This window comes from Telopea speciosissima, chromosome 7 (assembly GCF_018873765.1).
Source record: "Telopea speciosissima isolate NSW1024214 ecotype Mountain lineage chromosome 7, Tspe_v1, whole genome shotgun sequence".
Classification (NCBI taxonomy): domain Eukaryota; kingdom Viridiplantae; phylum Streptophyta; class Magnoliopsida; order Proteales; family Proteaceae; genus Telopea; species Telopea speciosissima.
In genome coordinates this window covers 28,054,909-28,072,722 of record NC_057922.1, presented here as the reverse complement: position 1 = coordinate 28,072,722, position 17,814 = coordinate 28,054,909, and the positions used below count along the sequence as shown (strand labels likewise).

Below are 17,814 nucleotides of genomic sequence, written 5' to 3'. Positions count from 1 at the left end.
GGCCCGGGGAATTTTTCTTTTCTTATTTTCTGGGTTTGAAAACCCGGAGAAATTATTATACTCTTTAACTACTTTCTATACTCATCGTGGTCCATGTGTTTCTCATGCCCATTCTTTTAAATTTCATGGACATATCCGTGGTGGGTGCAAGAAATTTTTATCAAGTAGAATCGGGTGTACGTACAAGCCTTGTTCTTTTCTACAAAGTCTCCTCTAAGTGGTTCTTAGAATTCGGGTAAATATTATATTCGTTTCTCATCAAGCAAAGTAGATATAAAGAACATGCCAGTGTACGAGGCTCCTACTATTGGAGGGTCAGAGTAAATTTACATAGCTAACTTTACCCCTTGCTTCGCAAGAAAGGCTTTTTCCAACCAAGTCGAATAGATATAGGACATATATTATGTTAAATGGGTATTTACTATCAAATTCAAAATCATATATTCTAATGTATATAGAGAGAGAGAGAGAGAGAGAGAGAACCCACCCCCAAAGAAGAGTGCTGCTCTTCTTGTTGACATCAACCAAAGGTCCGGGTGTTGGCTGCAAGATCGTGGATATTGTTGGAGTTATTGAACAAAGACCATTATGAGAGTCTGTGTATACCTACTAAAAATTGTCAATCTGAAAAGATTTTGGAGAAAGTTCTCTGTTTGGGAGTGTGGCCTATGCCAACACTCTCATGAGTCTATCTCTCTCTTTTTCATTTGAAAAGATACTTCTATCCCTTTATTTTGAGGAGGAGAGATAGACATATGGGAGTGTTGGTGTAGGCCACACTCCCGGACAGAAAACTACATCCCAAAAGATTTATAATAAAAATGTTTTACAATAAAATGTTTTTATTATTTATTGATATAAAAATAGGGAGAAAGAACGCCATCGATCCGTTCATGCATTGCATGTCACCCCCTATACCTAGACACAAGGGCATGCTAAATAACCGTCGCACCCCTTGGAAAGCACCCCACCCCCGAGAAAGATAGAAATGACTGAGGGTGCGGTAATCATTTAGTGTGCCGCTGTGTTTGGGTGCAAGGGTGGCGTGCGCTGCGCGACTAGGCGGCATTCTTTATCCCATAAAAATATTATCTTCTTTTTTTTTTTCTAATTGCAAAACCAATGTTACGATTTGTTTTATGTAAGGGCTGATGTTCTCTGTGCCGCAGTGCAGCCTACACCCAGACATATAGGCCTGCCATTCAGGGGGAGAGGGTGGTCATTTCACTCACCCCCATGTGTCTGGGTGCAGCCTACACCCCTAGCACAGAGAACATTTGGCCTTTATGTGAAATATAGTTTTGCATTTTTAGTCCACATCGTATGTTGGGGGCATAATGCGTTAACTAGCAAAGTAAGCCCAATGGGCATTCCCGATATGTGCATTAAGTGACTAACATCTTACTTAGAGTTGAACTTTATGGCTGGTCATTTCCACCCTAAAGATATATAAAGATCTTAAGGCCGGTTGCAGGCAATGGGAATAGGAGCTCGAAATTTTAGTTTGTGATATACTCATCTAGTTAAGGTAAAAATTAATTCTGATTGTCTGTGAGATCTTTGAAAATTCAAACCAACCCAATTTTACCAAAAATTTGCAGAAAAACCCGACAGCATCATATGGTTTAGATGTGCACCTTCTAATTGAGAGTATATGCCCATCCCATGCTTTTTTAGATAGGTCAAAGTCATTAAATCCTTAACTCACACATGTGACCCGGTCGGACCAAACCAATCAAGATGGAATTGGACCAATAAGTTGGATTTAAAACACCAAGTAGATAACAAAAAAACAATGTCATGACAGCCCAAGTACCCATTGGTCCTAATTTGGCCAATTAACTTCATGCCTTCTATTTTTACTTCTTTTTTTTTTTTGTGGTAATTGCCTTCTATTTTTACTTATTACAATTATCAGTACAGTCAACTATAAACTATTAATTAGAGCCACATAATAAAAAAAATTTGAAAGCTCAAAATGGCTTAACATAAATGGCTGCAAGTTGAGCATCAATAGTACTGAAACAAACATACATATTTATATATAAGTTAAAAATTGAAAATGATTAAATGGTCATTGGAATCTCAAAATCTAATGTGACCACACATGTGAATATATGAGGCCTCTATAAGCAATTAATATTTGATACACATTTACTAGCTATCTCTTGAATATTGATGTGACCTAATAATACCAACCATTCAACTAAGATTCTATCATTGTCCCCCCCCCCCCCTCCAAAAAAAAAAAAAAAAAAAAAAAACTAAGATGTATTTATTAGGTTTTTTTTTTTTTGGTAAAAAGACCTATCTATTAGTTATAGTTGATTAAACATGCAAATGTAGTTCATTTAGCTGTATAATGTTTTATGGGGTAATTTGTTACAAATCAATATAAATTTGGGGATAGGGTTCCCTGAAAGGCCGCATGACCCTTGCACCAACATGGGACCATGGGAGCATGCGGAGAAGTATCAATAGGGGTGAGATTGCCATACACCACTAGCTAGCTACCCCTACCCTTTGGGCTCACTAGGCGCCCACTCCCTCTCTGGACCACCATAGTAGTGAGCCCACTTGGCACCCAAAAAAATAGAAGTAAAGTATAGCTATAGAGTTCATTCTATTTAACAAGATTTAGAGTTGAGTTCTTAAGGGGGTGTGGTGTCGGGATCCACAAACTGTTGAGGTTGATAAGATGAGATGACATGTAATGTTAATAAGTAGTAGATCAAAATGTTTAAGATAATAATTGATAGAGGACTAAGGTAGTGTTCGGTACATATTCTTGGAATCACTCTAAATCAATTTTGCATTATTGAGTGATAAAAATAGTTGTTTTTATCGTCTGAGAATGCAAAATCGACCTAGAATGTATTCCAACACAACCTAGATTTTCCATGGATTCACAAAGATAAGTCATAAAATAATTGAACTAGATAACGAATTAGGAATCGTTATCCCCTCCAATTCCTCACATGGGGGCGGAAATAACCACCCTACCCCCTGTCTGAAAACACTACCCAAGATGGGATCCACTCCCTCTGTTAGAGGAATTGAAGAAATTGAAAGTGCCCACAAATTAGAGGTGATAATTATTCACAAACCAAAGATATTTTTAATTTAATTTTCTTAGAAATTTTAAGGAAGAGAAGACCAACTAAAAAGTCTCGCCTGAAAGCCCTTCTAGCTACCATGTGAGAGTGACTTTGTTGTGGCCCAAAACTTAGCACGATATGTTGTCTGCTTGACCTTCTAATTATTGATTCAATTATATATAATCGACTTGACTACTTCAAGTGTTAATTTTTAATGTATTAAATTGTTTTCAAAAATCATTTGCTTTGTTAATCTTTGAAGAATGTTTGGAATATTTAAGAAAACAGTGTGAAATTGAAATAAAAATGATCACATGAGCCTAATAGATGAGGATATTATTGACAGTGCTCAATAGAAAACAATATGAAGTGGTTATGGAGAATGGGAGCAGAGCTGTTCTTTAACAATAATTGGGAGTAACATCTAAGAACTTGGACACAAGAATTTCTATTTTGTAGACAAACTTAATACAAATTTTAAAGTCAAGTTCCAAAGTCCAAACAAGATTGAGGGACGTCGATCTCAACTAGTTTTTTTGTGTCTTTTCTATCTGAATCTGAATTTTCAATGGGTGTTTCTCTTCTATAAATGGAGGCCGTACTAGTGGATGGGATGCTTTTTTTTAAAGCTTTCTTGCGCCAAATTTTCTATCAAAACTCTCTTTCAATCAATTTCTTCTATTTGTTGTTTGGGAAAAAGAGTACACACTAATCGCATGGTTCCTATTCCCTGACATATGATCAGTTTTACCGTTCAATCTCTAGTGAAATAAAAAATCTCATTCAGACAAATCCCTTACGTTCATTCTCATTGTAATCTCTTGTCCTTATTGTTTTACTAATTTTCTAGAGTTTTTTTATTTATTTATTGAGTCAATCCGGATCCTTTGCAGTACCGACGAGGGGACAGTGCACATCCGACAACACAACAGAGGTCAGGTGGCACACATTGCACACATGATCTATGCTGTGCTACCGGATGTGCACTGCCACCCCGCAGATACTACAGAAGATTTTAATTTTAGCATATGCCACGGTGACTCTATTATCTACTTCTTAGTCTTCTTTCATGTCTCTCTATTTCTAGACAAAAATCTATTTGATACTGGAATGTAGAAATTAAGTCAATCAATCAATATAGACTAATCTCTAAACGTAAAATCAGTTCTTCCTTACCAAAAAAAACCTAAAATCATAACCAGCCTCTTCAAAGCCATCTCCTAAGCCCTTGGATTTAATCAAACATTTATATTAAATCAAAAGAGATTGAAAAAAGAACACAATTGTTTTGATTCCAATTGGACGGTTGATCTGCACCCGTTCCGGCAGAATCAACCCCCCTTGTGCTACACAGAGTTCATCTTTATACATTATTATTACATGCAAATCCCTTCTTACCCCCCATGACCTTTTCCTTCATTATCTTCTTCTCTATATAATACAACATCCAATGAACAACTTTGAACAAGAAAACAGAATAATCTAAAATAATAAATAAATAAAAATTCTTCTTTTTTATTTTTTCCTATGAAGAATGCGAATCACTATCTCCTTCCTTTTTTACCCTTGACTGAATCCCATAATATCCAACGTACCACTTTACGAACTTCCTCAACCCAGTTCCCAAATCAGTGGTAGGCTTGTACCCGAAATCCCCATAAGCCAGGCTCACGTTAGCATGCGTATAGGGCACGTCTCCATTCCTAGGCATCTTCACCACTTGCTTTTTAGCCTTCACGTTCAATAACCCTTCTAGTATCGACACGAGCCTTCCCACCGTCACCGGTGACGTGTTACCCAAATTGTAAATCCTCAACTGCGCTTGCCCTTTCTTCTTGCCACCACTACCCGTACTCTTCTCCGCCGTATCCAAAGCACCTAAACACCCTTTCACGACGTCGTCGATGTAAGTGAAATCACGCGCCACCTCCTTATCGTCTGCGGTCTTATAGATCGTAATCGGCTTCCCATGTAATATATCTTTGGTAAAGAAGAAGTAAGCCATGTCGGGTCTACCCCAGGGTCCGTAAACCGTGAAGAACCGGAGACCCGTGATGGATAACCCGTAGATGTGGTTGTATGTGTGAGCTATTTCTTCGCCGGCTTTCTTGGTGGCTGCGTAGAGACTCGCCGGTTGGTCTGTTCTGTGGGACTCTGAGAAGGGATTCTGTGTGTTGAGGCCGTAGACGGAGCTTGACGAAGCCCACACAATGGATGGCTGTGGATTAGCCGATTTGGCGGTTTCCAGTAAATTCACGAACCCAGCGATGTTGGATCGAATGTACGATTGGGGGTTTTTCATGGCGTATCGAACTCCTGCTTGTGCCGCTAAGTGAAGGATGTGGGTGAATGGGATGATATCGAAGAGCTTGGAGAGCAATTGGGCATCGTTGAGATCGCCTTCGACGATGAAGATTTGGTGTTTGGAGAGCAGAGCTTGACGGGCTCGTTTCAGGGTTGGATCGTAGTAGGAATTGAAGTTATCGAGGCCGAGAACACCATCACCACGCTTCTTCAATGCGAGTGAGCAGTGGGTACCGACGAAACCACCTGCGCCGGTGACCAAGACAGAGAAGCCGTGTGGTCGACGAGGGGTTGAGGAGTGGATGGCTTGTTTTTCCCAGGCGGCGCCACCATTGAAGGCGGTGGAGAGGATGTTCTGGTGGACATGGATACGGTGGGGATGATCTGAAAGTATGGGGTAATTGAGGGTGTAGAACAAGATGAGTATGAGGGCTACGAAAAGGGTTGCTCGAAAGAGAAGCTTGGATGAAGCTGCTAAGAGTTTAGTGTTGTTTATACGGCGGAGGTAGCTGTTGTAGCGCTCAAGCTTGCTCGTGTCAGGTGGAGACGCCATTAAAATTCGGTGATCGATCATTTTTGTGAATGGACTCTGTTCCTCTCTGAGTCCTGGAATGATTTGACTACAGATCGATACATTTATAGATGGGAGGGAGGGGAAGAGATAAAGATGGAGATAGAGATATAGAGAGGGAGCTGGAGTAGTGGACCAAGCGAAGGTTGGTGTTGGTTGTAGTCCACTGTGTTTCTATTACTCAATTCACACTAGAGGATGAAATTATGTACAATCATCAGTTGGGTTTCGTATCGGGTCGGGTATTTGAATGATTGGACGTAGATCTAGAGGGGAAAGATTTAATAGGAGCCACGTGGGATATCACGTGATAGTTTTGTTTATGTGGTGCGCTTACCTTGTTAACCCTAGATTAAAGGGAACGGAGACCTAGTTTTACGGTAATCAACAACAGGGTCATTTTAATCATATGGTTTAGAGATCTTTACTTGATCGTATGCTCTCTACACAAGCATCAGGACTAACAGGGAAACACGTCAAATATCCATTTAAGAAGTAGAGGTGTCATTTCACCGTAACCTGTGATACAGTCAAGCTTTGGATTTTGTATCGGGGCAATGGTGGAAATATAAAAAGTACAGAAGGAGTTGATAGTTTTACTAAACAGCTGTGTGTGTATTTACTATTTCTTGGGGGGCCAAAAAATAAAGGAATGGATTAGTAGTAGTACTTTAAAAAGAGTCAAAAAAGAAAGGGGGGAGAAACCGTATCACGCTAATTACACGGTTTGCACAGAGTTTTCACCGCTTTATATTCTCATGCATGGTGTGGGCTGGACTCTGGAGAGGGAGTGTGGGGCCCACAAGTGGGGGGGGTTCACAGACGCGTCTTTTTCGGTTGAGTCCCGAGTCAGAGGGAACTCGGAAGGTTCTTCGTTATGGTGGGTGGTGCCGTGGTGGGTAGTGGGGACTGGGGAGAGTCAAGTCTCTACACGCGCGAGTTGGATCTTATCTGGAGTAATGCTTCTTCTTTTTTTTTTTTCTTTTTTTTTTTTTTTAGAATTGAAAACTTTATATATATATTTTCAACCGAAAAAGAAAAAAATACTAACTAAGAGATTCGAATTCGAAACCTCTTGAAGAAGATAGGCTTGAAGCGTACCAAGTGCTCACCAACGGCGCTAGGAAAACAACGGGGGTTTCGTAACGACTCACATGGCATTAAAATTGAGAAAATCTTTAATCTCCATTTTCTGCAATATATAACTCTGTTTTCGCGTTTCACGCTCGTATGAAACAAGTCGGTGCACATGGGACCTGCTGGCTGCTGCCCCACCACACTTGGGTTCTTTCAATCTCTGTTGTGCGGCTGTTGTGCGGCTGTTGTTGGGATTTGCTTTTAAGTATCTGCTTTAATGTGCATTTTGTTATACGGATTTCATCAATTTTAACATATACGCAAGACATCGCTGCCTGGACGGGTGGCCTTCCATCAATGTGGGGCCCAATGAGAGCCCACTTTGATAGAGACATAAATATGAATGGATTTTATTTTTTATTTTTTTTTTATTTGTATTTTTTTTTTTGGTAAAAATCATTTTATTGAGGATAAAGGCAAGAGATACACATGAAATCCTGCTTACAAACATCCAGGAGCCATGGATTGAAAAAAAGGCAAAACTATTCTACTTGCCCAGGATAAAGCCTTCCTAGCTAGGGAATCTGTGATGGAGTTGCAATCCCTAGATATGGACATGAATGGATTTTTTCAATCTACGGGAAAGGGGCAATAGTTTTGTGTGTTTCTATGTTTGGATAGAGACGTCATGTGACTTTTTTATTTCACGGGGTAAGGTGGTAATTTGGCATGCTCCTTATTTGGCACATCCCTATATTTGAGCATAAGAGCCACATAGTCCACGCAGCTCATTCCTCAGGCTGTGTAAGCTAGCACCTCATTGTATCTATATCTCTCCTCCAAAATAAGGGGCATCAAATATGTCATTCGATAATTGAGGATATTAAGTATCTCCAGCCTTATCTGGTGGCTTGTAACTTCCTCTTTGTTCCTAGAGCCTTAAGCAGCATAGTTGATGCTCTAGCCCGGAAAGCCACTTCCTTAGCGCAAAGGACTGTTTGGCAAAATTCCACTCCTTGACTCAAAGATCTTTGTATCCCTGAGGCCTCAGCAATCTAGCAATGTCCTCCCCCCCACCCCCATTAATTTATGAGAACAAAAAAGTGCCTAGGCATGTGGCCCTTGCGCCCACAAACAGGAGTGTGCAAAATTATCATCTTATCCTCGTAAAATAAAAAAATCTCACTTATATTGATGCCACATGACCAGACAACAATCTCTTGCCCTTAATTTATTAATGAAAAAAAGAACTCCAAAAGGCCGCTACACCTAGACACAAAGTGGGGGAGGCAAAATGACCGCCCCTCCCACATGAAGGGCGATAAGGACCAGCTTGTTGATGCCATCATCCATGCTCCCATTGGCACCCGTTCAGACGTAGGGGCCACGTTGCCTTTTGGAGAACCCTCCCCCTTTATTAATTAGCTTTTAACAATGGGTGCAACTTCTTGTAACGAAAGTGGTGAACAAAGAAATTGTAACCTTTTTTTAATAACCCCTTGTCTTATTCTCAAAAATTACTTAATGTAGTATTTAGTTAATAGTAATTTAATACAATATTTATGTGAAATGATATAATTTACCCTCATTTTAAAAAAATATTTAAGATTTTTTAAGATGAGATTGAGGGTATTATAGTCATTTTGTAAGCATTTCAAAATGTAGTTGGTTCCTTAAGATTTTTTCGTTCGTTCACTTAGGTTAACCACTAACATGAAATGAAGTTCTATGGGCTTCTTTGTTTTCAAATAATTTAAGATTGACCCAATCGCTACTATCAACTTCAAAAACGGTGTGGACTCAGACAAGCCCAAATTTGTTTCTTAATTAGAGAGAGAGAGACATAGTACAATAGTAGTAGTAGTAATAGTGAGACTAAGTCAATAAGAATCTTAAAATTCTTTGACACTACATTCCCATGTGGACAATCTAAGGGGAAAGATAATGTATGGCATGTTCTCTTTACATGATTAGTCCAACAAAATTATTTTATATATATATATATATATATATATATATAACTATTTTCCAATAAAATAAGTTTCTCTTGTTTCTTTCATTTATTTAATTAGAACAGCTGGCTTCAAAAGTTTTTGAGAACAATTTCAGTTTTTGTGATGTGGCAAATTGAATGGGATTTAAATTTTGTGGACAAGCGAACCCTCAAGGTATGTATAGTTGTTTTAATCATTTGAAAATGCGAAATGGATCTAAAATGTATTCCAATAATACATATCAAACACAGTCACATGAATGTTAAATGACAAAATTAAGCTCGTTCCTGAAATCAAAGGATCACAATCACAAAAGGGTGAAAATAAGCATATACAACCACTAGAAAATGCAAGGATGCATGTTTATAATCTTGAAATTTGATATGTGATTAATCTAAATTTAAATCCATTTATCCAAATTTCAAAATTATCATATTAATTAAAAATTTTGTAGTAAGAGTATTTTAAGAGAGAGCGTTGAGGAGGGAAGGAGGGAAGGAGGGAAGGAGGGAGGGTTTTGATGTTGAAAGAGACATGATAAAGAGGTAGAACCCGAGCACATGCAGAGGCTACATCACCACTACACCATTTGGCCTTTTCAATCCCAATCCAAATTCAAAATAAAGTGACGTCATCTACTTTTTTTCTTCCTTTCAGACTTGTCTGGTGGACTATAGACTCTACACTCGTCGGTGACACGAGATTTCAACATTTTGGGTCCCACTCTTTCTCCCACCCGTTTGAGAGTAATACTAATGGGAATACGGAAAAAAATCCTCTGAATACATGGGTGTCAATGAGTAATCACTACCCAAGTACTGAATCCGGATCTGGATCGCATACCTGGTTTTGATCCGGATCGAATTTAATATGGTTAAGTCTTGGATTTAAAAATATCTTTATAATTCAGTTCGGATTGGATCTGGATCTACCCAACTATCTTGCGGATCTATCCGGATCCGGATCCGGATCCAGACCGAATACCCGCCTTAAAAATTAACATAAAATCCTAATATTTTATTAAGTTTAAAAGACTCTAATTGACAGTTACGTGGTTAACTTAACTTTTCAATTCTCATTTTTGTCTCTTTAGTCTTTATTATTTCATCTTCCCTGAGGTAAGCAAACTACAAACGAAGGATCTGTCGCAAACTAAGGTGTCAATTGAGTGGTTTCTTACAAGTTTCTTATGGAAAAGCAAACATTGATTTGTCTCGTAAATATCATAACCAAACGAGAACCGAATGACATAACCGAATTTAAATTGGATATAGTAACCGGCTGTAACAACCAGATAAGAATTGAATACAAGAACCGGATTGTAACTAGATCCGAACCGGAACCGTCCAGGAACCGATAGAGTATTCAATTCTAGAATCGTTTCGGGACACGATCCGGATCTGGATCCCACTGCCACTACTTGGAACTGAACTGGATCCAAACCGAATACCCGGTTCCGTACCAAATTGACACTCTTACTTATAGTACAGAATATGGAGAAAGCTTACTAACAATGCCAAGGTTAGAAACTAGAAAGGGACGCCGCTCCTCTCTTGTCTCCAGACGCTCTACTCTCCAATCTCCATGCGCTTGAGGGTACTAATAGCAGTCCTAAGGGTGTCAACTGGTCGGGTCTAACCGGACTCTACCAATCTCAAGTCCTACGTTGTGACCGCCCGTTTAACTAATCGGGTCAGGCCTGGACGGGCTCGGTCGGTCTCTGGGCTATAATCAGGTTTTAACCGGATTATGGGCTTGTTTAATTCTAAACAGGCCTTAATCAGACTAATAGAATGATGTTCATCATTTATTCATCTTAATCAATTTATTATTCATTAATTAAAGAATAACTTGATTATCAGAGTTTCCTTCCTAGATGTTTCTTATGGTGTAAAGAAGAGCACCACTTTATTACCGGGAAAAAAAAAAGAAGAGCATTACTTAAAATAGCACATGAGGTCCAATCAGGTTAAAAATAATAATCAATTGCTCTAATTTGTCCAAAACATCTTTCTAGTTCTGCCCTCAACTACTCATCCAATCACCTTAATTAGTGAAAAATATATCTTAGGGTAGAATTGAAATTTCAAGTCCAACACATTTAATAATCGGATTGGGCTTTAATCAGGCAGGTTCAATCGGGCCAGGCGTGGAATTGACACCCCTACTAACTACTAAACCAAAAAGGGGATGCTTCGGGTCATATCCTCCCTTATGGTTCGTTAATACTTTCCAGTGACCGGAGAGAATTTGGGGGGAGGAGGTGTAATGGTGGGATGTGCTTTGCATGTCTCTTTGTGAACTAAATTTATGTAGATGGGTGATGATGATCATGGTTTTAGTACACGGTTTTGGATCCGGTACTGGCATGGATCGGCTCGTATTGGAGAGTTTTGCCCCTGATCTTTCTTAATAGTTGGGTTTTTAAACCCATGGTTTAAAGTACCACACTGTATCATATCATATATGTCAGTGTGTATCAGTATCTGAAGTATCGATACGATACAACAAGATATATATATATATATATATATATATTTTAAATATCATGTATCGATAAGTATTGCATTATATCGGCCAATATTGTGTGATATAATATGATACTACCATTACGTATTGATATTCATCGAACGTCAAGTTAAGGGATTGGGGAAAAATTAAAGTATCAGTACTTACAGCTAACGTAAAGATCGATACGACACGATATGATGCGATACATTGCAATACATTGTGATACATCACGATACATACAAAACAAACTATTAAAAGCTCATGCTCACATTTCAATTCTCATAAACGAGTTCTGAAGGCGGAAATGACCACCTGAAAATCTCATTCATTAGTCTAAACCTCTTTTATTATTATTATTATTTTTTTTTTTGAGTTGGGATTTACATTGAAACAAATGAATCAGATTCAACTAACAAACCTTTCTTTCTTCCGATGATTCAAGTGGCTGAAATCATAGATTGAAGGGGAAGTTCTCAGAAAAGGTAGATTTTCAAAGAACTTGATTATACGAGTTCTCCATTTTAATATTTATGCATGATACATATTATATATTACTTATCTGTATTATTTTTAACTTGAAAAATATATTCTCATACTTTGTAATATTATTTGTTCCCCCATATTGTATTTGCAACTTGGCTTTCAAACTACATAAAATCCATTATTATGAGAGTATTTTTAAGGAAGACTAAGTAGTTCAATCAAACTTAACCTAGGTCGGTATATCCTAAATCTTAAATATATCATTTTTTCAAAACTAACTCGAACAAATGTCAAATTTAGTGGTATACCTCAACTAGTAACACATCTTGTATAAATTATTTTTCTTGTCTTCTCAATTATCTCTTATCTTAAAATATGGTTGACTTTTCAAATCTCTGTATATAATAGCCAATTGGATGTCTTCCGAATCTCTATGAGCTAAATTTCTATAGGTAATCAGCACCCAAGATGTGTTAGCTTATTTGACTTGGCCTTGCTTATGGTATCCTCTTTTTGGTTATGGTATTCTTGCTCACGTTACCCTCTATCGTCATCAAAGTTTTAAAATTTAGTATTGGAGATATAGATCGGTGTTCTTCGTGGGGGAACGTGGTGCAGGGGCCAATGAGAGCACTTGCATTGGCATTATGGGGGTGGGTTCTTCCTTTCATAGGAGGTGGGGTGATTATTCGCCCCTTTTGTGTTTGGGCATGGGCGATACACTCCCCCACAAAGAAATTTCTTCCTGAAAATATATAAGACTATTTCAACCAACTTGAAATATTGATTGTTATAGTATTTGCAACTTGGCTTTCAAGGTAAGACCAATATTATTTTGAAGGAAGGGATTAGTTCAATCAAACTTGGTTGGGTCCAGCCTTAATCTCAGATATATCATTTTTTTAATTATCTTGATCAATTTTTGTATAAAGTACATGTCAAATTTAGTGGTCTATCTCAATCATATGATCCAAATGGTAATGATTTTAATTTCCTTATCCAATGGTAAATAAAGTTCCTGCATTTTAGATTCCATTGTGTCACTAGAGTGTCTATCGCCCCGCTTCCTAGAGCGTTAATGATGAAGAGACTGGAAAGAAAATTAAATTAGGAGTAAATGACCATTTAAGCACCAATGAACACTTGAGTCATAAGTCATGCCATATGATCTAAATAAATAATCAAATAGGCCTCTTTCTATATTTATAGGTAAATGTCATAAGTAGGGGATGAGCTTCTATCTCAAAGACAATCGCCTAGACAGTTGGGTCTATCGTAGAATTTTTATCGTATGCGGTTCCTTGATTGGTGCGGTTTCCTAGTGCCTCTCACAAGAGGAGGGTGGACCTCACCCGGGCAGAGTGTTCGGTCAGGTTCCCCGGGTGGGTCCCACCCCCTCTTGTGAGAGACACTAGGGAACCGTACCGGCCAGGGAACCGTAGAAGATAACGATTCATCTACTGTAAATCTATGGAAGGTCGAGAGTTCGACCCTCCTACTCCCACCCCTTTTGAGATATGAGTAGTATGGTAGTATAGTAATAAATGTGACCCAGTGAGCCCCTAGTGGGTTCTTGTCTGGCCCAAGCATAGGGCCTAGCACCCAAAAAAAGAGGTCAATGTCATAAGTCTAGTGCAGTATAGCCTAGTCCCTAGGAGGTTTCGAATTTGTTACCTATCCCACCATTTTAAAAAAAAAATTATTGCAAAAGTTTTCCTTCACCCATGTAAGAGGTCTTCCTTCTCCATGGATGAACGGACTAGTGATGGATTCTTGGGTCATCATTACACTCCCACCCGTAATTTAGGATATCGAAACTACCCTCCTCTTTAGCAATCTGATGTTATTGATGCCCATTGGTGAAGGAACACTTGGTCCATAAATTATTATCCAATATTAAATCATTAAAAAATGGACGTATGGCATACTTTCAAGTGTCAACACTCAACAAGCCTATGGTTTAAACCCACAATGTAGACTACGATGAGTGTTTAAAACCAATTTTATGCGGGGTTTAAATTTTGTGGACAAGTATCTAGACTTGAAGGTCCCCAACCTAAATATCAAGTTTCAGCCCAAGCAAAGTTCCCTGACCAATCAGGTTTGTAGGTTCCTCTCATAGGGGGGCGGAAATGACGATCTTACCCCACCTAGGCAATATGTTCGGGCTGGGGGTGAGGTCGTCATGCCTGCCCCCCTGTTAGAGAAACCTATGAACTTGACCGAACATGGAACCTGAGAGGAGAACGATCCCTAAAAGTCTGGCAGAAAAAAAAATTGATGGTTGTATGCCAAAGTAGGGTATTGATTGAATTAAATCCTAAAATGTGACATGTGACTAATCCATTTCTAAAACTATCTATCCATTGGTACATCATCTGTCACGCGCTTGATTGTCATGGACCACCTTGATAAGCTTATCAAGTTGGCAAGTTCAAAGCAACTTTTGCCTCTATAAAACGTACAAATTTGATGAAACAAACAAGCAAAGTGAAATGTAATCACACAAACCACACACCAATTCCCAGAGAGAAGAAAAAATACACCTTACAAATTTGGGTAAAGAAAAAAGGATGGACATGCCGTTGGGGTGCCCACCCTATATCTATCTTTCTCCCCTACCCGCCCATCCCACTTACCTAGAGCGGGCAGCATGCCCAATCCTAACTCTGCATATGTCTAGGTGGCAAGCTTCTTGAAGCCAACGACCCGGGCCAAAAAAGAAAGTTCAAGTAATAGCGATTTGGGGGGACCTTTATTCTCTAATTTTCATTTTTTGGTTTTGAGAATCTAGTTTCTAAAACTTTAAAAGCTAGAAACTCAGAAACGTGGGCTTGAAGCTTCGGAAAACTAAAATGAAATTAACTAAAATTTTAGTACATATAATCCAAGCAATACTCTATAAAAATAAAAATAAAAAAAAGCAATACTATTATCTTTCACCATTATGGCACATTTTTTGAATGGATTTGATTTGATGTTAAAGTCAGTGACATGCTTATACGGAAAAAAAAAACATCTAAGATTCAATTTCAAAATAAGAATAAAGTTCTGTGCACTCGGGGCGCATGGTATGCCTAAACACATGGAGGTGGGTGAAATGACCACTCCCTTTCCAATGACGCAAACCTTGTCTCTGTTCCACCTCATGTGTCTAACGTGTTCTCAGAGAACGTGTGCTTTTCAAAATAACATCAAACAAGAAAAGTGTACTTAATCTTAACAATAGGTAGAAGGGAAAAAGAAGCATACCCCACCAGAGTGCAGATTTCAATATAAATCCTCTCATATAATGAGTCATAGATTCCACACTTGACACATTCTCTCCTATTATAACTATGTAAGTTTCATGTAGATGATAACATTCTCCCAACTTTCATTGGTATGGCAAGCAGATTTCTTCTTACACTGAAGTCGTGGGAAACCCTCTTCCTAGAAAGAGTAAAAGGGCCCACGGGGATATCCGAATAGTACTAATATCAAATATAAAGTGGAGCTATAGGTGATTATGTTACTCAATTGTTTCCTTTCTTCTAATTAAAATTGTTCCTTCTCTACTCTACAAGTGAAGGAAAATAGTCCAATTGAATCAAAATCCCCTTCACCCATGGTGTGGAAGGAATTCCTTCACCATTGGCATAGGTACGATCGGATTGTATTAGGAAGGGGTAATTTTGACTTTGTAAATAAGAGATGGGAATGTAACAATGACACAAGATTCCACTCATGAGCTTACATCACCAGTGGAAAAGGAAGTCTTTCTCCAATGATGAAGGAAAACTTAGTCCAAATTTCATGATCCCTACAAAATGTTCTCTTTCTCTCCTCAATAGTTTTAAGACTCTGAGAATCAAATTGCTGAGTCAGCCGATTTGTATTGAAACTGTCCATGAACAATCCCGATTCCGACCGATCCAATACGGCAGATTCATACTAAAAACCTTAGAAATTCCCTGTTTTTGGATTTGAGGACCGATACTACAATTCTTAGAGTCAACTTCCTCCAATCCAAATCAAAATTGCCATAGACCAATTCCAATTTCATCCCCAATTCTGCCTTTTAAAACCCTCCTCCCCTTCTTAACTCTTCCTTAGTGAAAGAGGCACTAAATCCTAAGACTTCACACCAACTATGCTAGTAGGCACCTTTGCTCATAAATTTAATTAACAGAAAAAAATAAAAAAGTAAATTGTTTGGTCGCCCATCCCTATGTCAAGACATGCTTACCGAAATGATCACCCCGCCCAATGTTGGATGCTTGGGCACCCCGTCCCAGTTCCATTGGCCTTGCACTGGCATAGGCAGTGAGCAATAAAATAGGGTTCTCTCTCCCATAAAAAAAAAATACAATAATCACTAAGAACAAAATAGAAGGACATCTCAATTTTCGCTCCTTGATTTAGGATATTTTATATCTATACCTTTTGTATTTATCATGTTTTCTATCTGTTTTATATATCTTGATTTCCTTTGCTTGGCGTACCCAAAAATCTCTCTCGGTCTATAATTGAAAACTTCTGCTATCTACTTGCGGAGACTGTCTTAAATGTACACGCATTAAGTGGTGTTAGAACGTTGGTGAACGTGGCCAACTTGGAAGGTTGAAAATAATTTTTTTTAGGGGGGAGAGAGATTTTATTACTTGGAGTGAAGTGAAGTAATGAAGTGAAGAGAAGAAAAAAGATTTCATTTTGGAATGGAGTGAAGGGGTGACAGGGAAATTGTTTGGCAATATTTTCTGTCAAGAAAAGAAAGGATCGAGTAGAGGACGAGGAAGAGCATGTGAGAAAGGTTCCTCTTTGTAGTGGGGGGAATCATAAATACCCAAATAGGGGGGGCCCTTACAACATGTGGAAGCATATGCATGTTTGGCAACGTGTGCTTCCCCCCTCTTTTGAAACAATTTGTAATCGGCATCTTTGACAATTGAGGTGGGAGACTATTAGGGGAGAGAGACAGAGGAGTACCATGTGGGACTCACATGGAGTGGATTCCATTTGAATGACTGTGAGTCATTTTTGTACGTGAATCTGAGCCTAACGAGAGAGAGAGAGAGAGAGAGAGAGAGAGAGAGAGAGATGGTCAGCTCTGATTAAACTTGGTTTGAATGATCAGTCTGGTCTGATTTTCAAAACTGTGGTTTCTTCATCAAGTTGATAAACACTTGGATGGTATTTTTTTTTTTTGTTTGGGATAAAGATAGGACAGTATTATTATAGAAAAATGAGAACCTAAAGCTTGCAGAAAAGAATGAAAATCTTAAACACCATTTACACAATGCAAACATGATGATTTATGTAGAATTGTCTATGTTCACAATGAGAAGAGATCTGCTTCACAATCAATGGAGAATAGGGTTACAATCGTTCGTTCTCACACCTCTCTCAGATTAATTGCAGAGAAAGAAATTGCTACAAATTTATAGTGAAATCTTATACAGGTAATTTACTCAAATACCTGTATAGCCTTTCGGGCCCTACAACCCTTTAAAATCAGCTCAAAAATACAAGCAACAGAATGCAAAACATCGTACCCAACAATCATACAGTCTCGATCGATTTCGATTGTGAGTTACACAATTCTAAAGATGCCCATTGAATCAGCTTTTGAGGTTCAAATCTGTTGAAACTATATAGTCTTACATCAGTTTGTTCATGTTCTTGGTGCCTTCGTATACTTGAGGAGTTCATTCTACAATGCAATTCAATTTTGTGTTAATAAACACTACTTTCTAACACCGCAACCTCAAAGTTACAAATCTATAGGAATTATTTG

The 17,814-nt window shown here is 38.4% G+C and overlaps 1 protein-coding gene across 1 annotated transcript; it reads right to left on the bottom strand.

Moving 5' to 3' along the window:
* Positions 1-4,576: 4,576 nt before the first annotated feature.
* LOC122667898 (UDP-glucuronate 4-epimerase 6-like) lies at positions 4,577-17,803 on the bottom strand. The gene is made up of 3 exons (XM_043864373.1): positions 17,795-17,803; positions 15,358-15,362; positions 4,577-5,989 (listed from the first exon to the last, which is right to left on the bottom strand). The coding sequence occupies exon 3, from the start codon at positions 5,974-5,976 to the stop codon at positions 4,624-4,626; it is 1,353 nt and encodes a 450-aa protein (XP_043720308.1). The 5' UTR covers positions 5,977-5,989; positions 15,358-15,362; positions 17,795-17,803; the 3' UTR covers positions 4,577-4,623.
* Positions 17,804-17,814: the final 11 nt, after the last annotated feature.

Bases quoted from the DNA above. Each gene is read 5' to 3' on its own strand.
- LOC122667898 (XM_043864373.1), bottom strand. From the start codon at position 5,976: ATGATCGATCACCGAATTTTAATGGCGTCTCCACCTGACACGAGCAAG.